This window comes from Manduca sexta, unplaced genomic scaffold (assembly GCF_014839805.1).
Source record: "Manduca sexta isolate Smith_Timp_Sample1 unplaced genomic scaffold, JHU_Msex_v1.0 HiC_scaffold_1572, whole genome shotgun sequence".
Taxonomy (NCBI): Eukaryota; Metazoa; Arthropoda; class Insecta; order Lepidoptera; family Sphingidae; genus Manduca; species Manduca sexta.
Window position 1 is genome coordinate 1 of NW_023592450.1, and position 3,514 is coordinate 3,514.

The following is a 3,514-nucleotide window of genomic DNA, read 5'->3' on the forward strand; positions in this document are numbered from 1 at the left end:
AGACGGTACACATACATGAAAAAATACATACAGTCGAACACAGAGCCTCCTTTTTTTAAGTCTGTTAACAATTAGAACTGCGTCTATTATTTTTGTTAATATTTGTTTTTCAAACCAACCGAAATAAATTAATTTCCCCGTAATTTTCAATAGGCAGTTAAATTTTAATGTTTTTAAGTCTACCAGGAATTCTTTCTTTCCTTACTTACTTATTAGCAATATTTCGATTTGATTTATTCAATTATTTATTATTAAAAGTCTAAGTTTTATTTTTATAATTTTGTTTTACAGGTACCAAAAAAACACCCAGTGGTAGGTCTTAATTGTCGAATGCTCGATTTACATCAGTATTTTGAATCAAAGTCACTGCTATTACTAATTTCAGTACTTTTCAACATACGTTTATTAACTAGTTTACATTGAACTTGAAATATTTTGAATAACGTTTCACGTAGATTTCAACCATACGAACCTTACATAACATATCATTCTTCAATCACAACAGCTTTTTAATCGTCCAATGTCAAATCTTCTACCATCAAGAAAGCTTTCTAATTTTTAATTTAGATTAAACGCATCCATTCATAAATCCAAAAGACCAACAGATAACCAAGAGTAATCGTTAACTATTAGAAGGTCCTTGAGTGTCGCCATCCTCTATACCATCCTCATTATCCGTCCCTGTAGAAGTCGAGTGGTCCCAGCACCCCGCCGACCCCGAAGGCCCGGGCGGCGACGGCGGCGCCCTCGAGCGGCTCGGGTGCGGCGTGCACCATCTGCGGCAGACACTTCGCGCCCGACCGCGTCGCCAAGCACCAGGAGATCTGCAAGAAGTCGCACACCAAAAAGCGGAAGCCGTTTGATGCGCTCAAACATCGGCTGGCGGTAAGGTTTAGTTTTGTAACGTAAAAGTCGAATAACTCAGCTTTGTGAATGGTGGAGGTCCGATTATGAAAGATGTATTTTAAAAAGACTATTATTTCGTAAACTTTTAGCAATTAGTTACAAGGAATGTTGTTTATTGATAGCGTATCGACAGTTGGTTCTTAGCATGCCTTTTTTGCAAAGAACTGGGATTGCTAAATTTCAAGGAGATGTCGAAAGCACCGATTGATAAGATTTTCTATATATATTTCTCTGTATACACGAATAATGTTACAATTTAATATGTGGTAATTGTAGTTAACATTGCAATAAAGACAATATATGAAGATGCACATCCTGAAAATAATCCTGGAGTTCGAAATAACCAATCTTGAAATGCTTTGTCACGTATGTACCTCAGTCTTGTCTAAAATACATCACAGTTAGTTGAGCGTTAAATGGCTTGATATGGAGTATCGTATGGTGGTTGCTAGAATAATCGGAAGTCTAAAATATGGTCTACTAATTCTTAATCCCTAATTCTTTCACTAAGAGCAGGCAAGATAGTCATAGCTCTTTTGAATTTGTCAGAAGTTCATAGGCGGTGAAGATCACGTGATCAGGTGATCGTACAGCGTGTTTGTCGATTTATATAGTAAAAAATAATAAGCATAAGTATTTTTCCTCATGCGGCAACATTTAGGGTACCGATGCGAGCGACTTTAAGGCAAGCGTACTTGATTTTACACTATTTGATTCTTCAGCTTACGCGTGTTCACACACAAGGCTATCTGTCATAGCAAATTACCGAAAGTGACAGTTAGTTTTCCTAAAAACTTACACTACATGTTCTTTTACTGATGCTTTCCATGTTGATGTTTGATGGATTGAATTTCTGATTGCCATTTCATTAATCGAATGTTCTCATGTTTTAAAGTCTGCGTTTAACATTGTTCGACTTATTTGTGATCATATTTCAAACTCACTGTACATATTTACCACGACTGCTATATTTATAATTTTTTTTTCTATGTTTATAAGCGTACCCATTAGAAAATTATTCAACCTTTCACGTCGATCATTCTTAATTTTTTTGTAGTGTTAAGCTATCCTCTTACCCAACAGGGAACAGAAGCGGAACCGTTCATCAACAAGCTGCGCAAGAGCACGACGACCCCGTCGACGACCAAGGTGAACGCAAAGCCGCTGAACAGCAGCTGGAGGCAGAAGCACGAGGAGTTCATACAGGCGATACGCGCCGCCAAACAGGTGCAGGCGCATCTCAACGCGGGCGGTGAGTTCGAACTCAAAAACAGTCATTTTATTCAGCTCACCTGAAAGTCTATAACTCTGGAGTATGTTTAGATGTCAAACTTTTTATTATTATATGTCCTTTGTCAGATGTCATTTAGTCTGGTTATGGTATGGTAATAATCTTTTATAACCAGAATTATGATTAAGAAATTACAATGCAAGTAAAGTCTCAACTAGAATTATTACAAATACTTAGTAATTTATAGCATACAGCAATTTTAATACAAGTCTGGCGAAGTTATCAAATGAAGAAACTACTATTGAAATTATTATTTCACGAATTTCCTTCGTAATTTTTCAGGTAAACTAAGCGACTTACCTCCACCGCCGCCGTCTGAAAACCCAGACTACGTCCAGTGTCCTCACTGCAACAGACGTTTCAACCAAGGCGCCGCCGAACGACATATACCCAAGTGCGCCAACTACCAGTTCAACAAACCCAAACCAGCTGCCAGAAGGCGGTAACCGACCAAAACAAATGCCAATCAGTTCCCATGGTCGCCAACTGGGAACTGTGGTAACTGATTGGCGGTTGACGACTGGTTCTACAATCAAATTGTAGCCAGGCCATTCCGTACCTAATTTGTTGCTGAAATTAAGCAACTTATTGGTAATTGTGATTACTGGTGATACAATTCGATTGCTGTTACAATCCATTGGTTACTGGAGAGCTTTTACATAAATAATGTTATCGTGGTAGCAGTTTGCTAGTAATAAGTTTGTGGTGACCGATTGGTCGTGGTAGCAAATAACAACGTGCTATATTAACTTTGAATTACAATAGATTTAATTCGTACAGCGTTCTCTCTGCAGTATCAACAGTATTTTATATTAGTTCCTAGATTCCTTTTGATGTTAAAAATGCCTGATGTCGCGGAATGCAAGGGTAACACTACCTCGGGCTGGATCCTCGACGCTCTCATGCAGATTATATTCACTTACACCCTATTCTACTTGGTTAAAGTTTTCTACGACATAATCAGTCCTAACTTGCCTAACTACTGACAATAAGATCTGCAAATTTTGTTGCTTTATTCAATAATTTTAGAGCTTCTTTTACTCCAATTTTAATTTTATATTTTTACTATTCAATTACTTGTTTAAACCATTCATCCATATTTCTAGTCTTGTCTCAAATATTGATTTCATTGCAAAATGAATGACTTTGCTGATTCCGTGGAGAAACAGTCCCGGTTGCTCAACATCGCGTCGAATAAAGTATTTTGTCCCGTGAGTCAAAGAAATGTGTACACTTTGAAAGACTTTGTGCTGCGGATGTGGCTCGCCACTGTATTGTACTATGCTATATGGATGGTTATAACCTTTATCCACGACT

General features: G+C 37.7%; 1 protein-coding gene across 1 annotated transcript; it reads left to right on the forward strand.

Moving 5' to 3' along the window:
- Positions 1-291: 291 nt before the first annotated feature.
- LOC119191495 (zinc finger C2HC domain-containing protein 1B-like) lies at positions 292-2,927 on the forward strand (the record flags this gene model as incomplete). The annotated part of the gene is made up of 4 exons (XM_037445382.1): positions 292-312; positions 688-885; positions 1,990-2,158; positions 2,480-2,927. Coding segments are annotated over 4 exons (552 nt in total), but the record flags the coding sequence as incomplete, so codon positions are not given.
- Between the last annotated feature and the right edge of the window lie 587 nt (positions 2,928-3,514).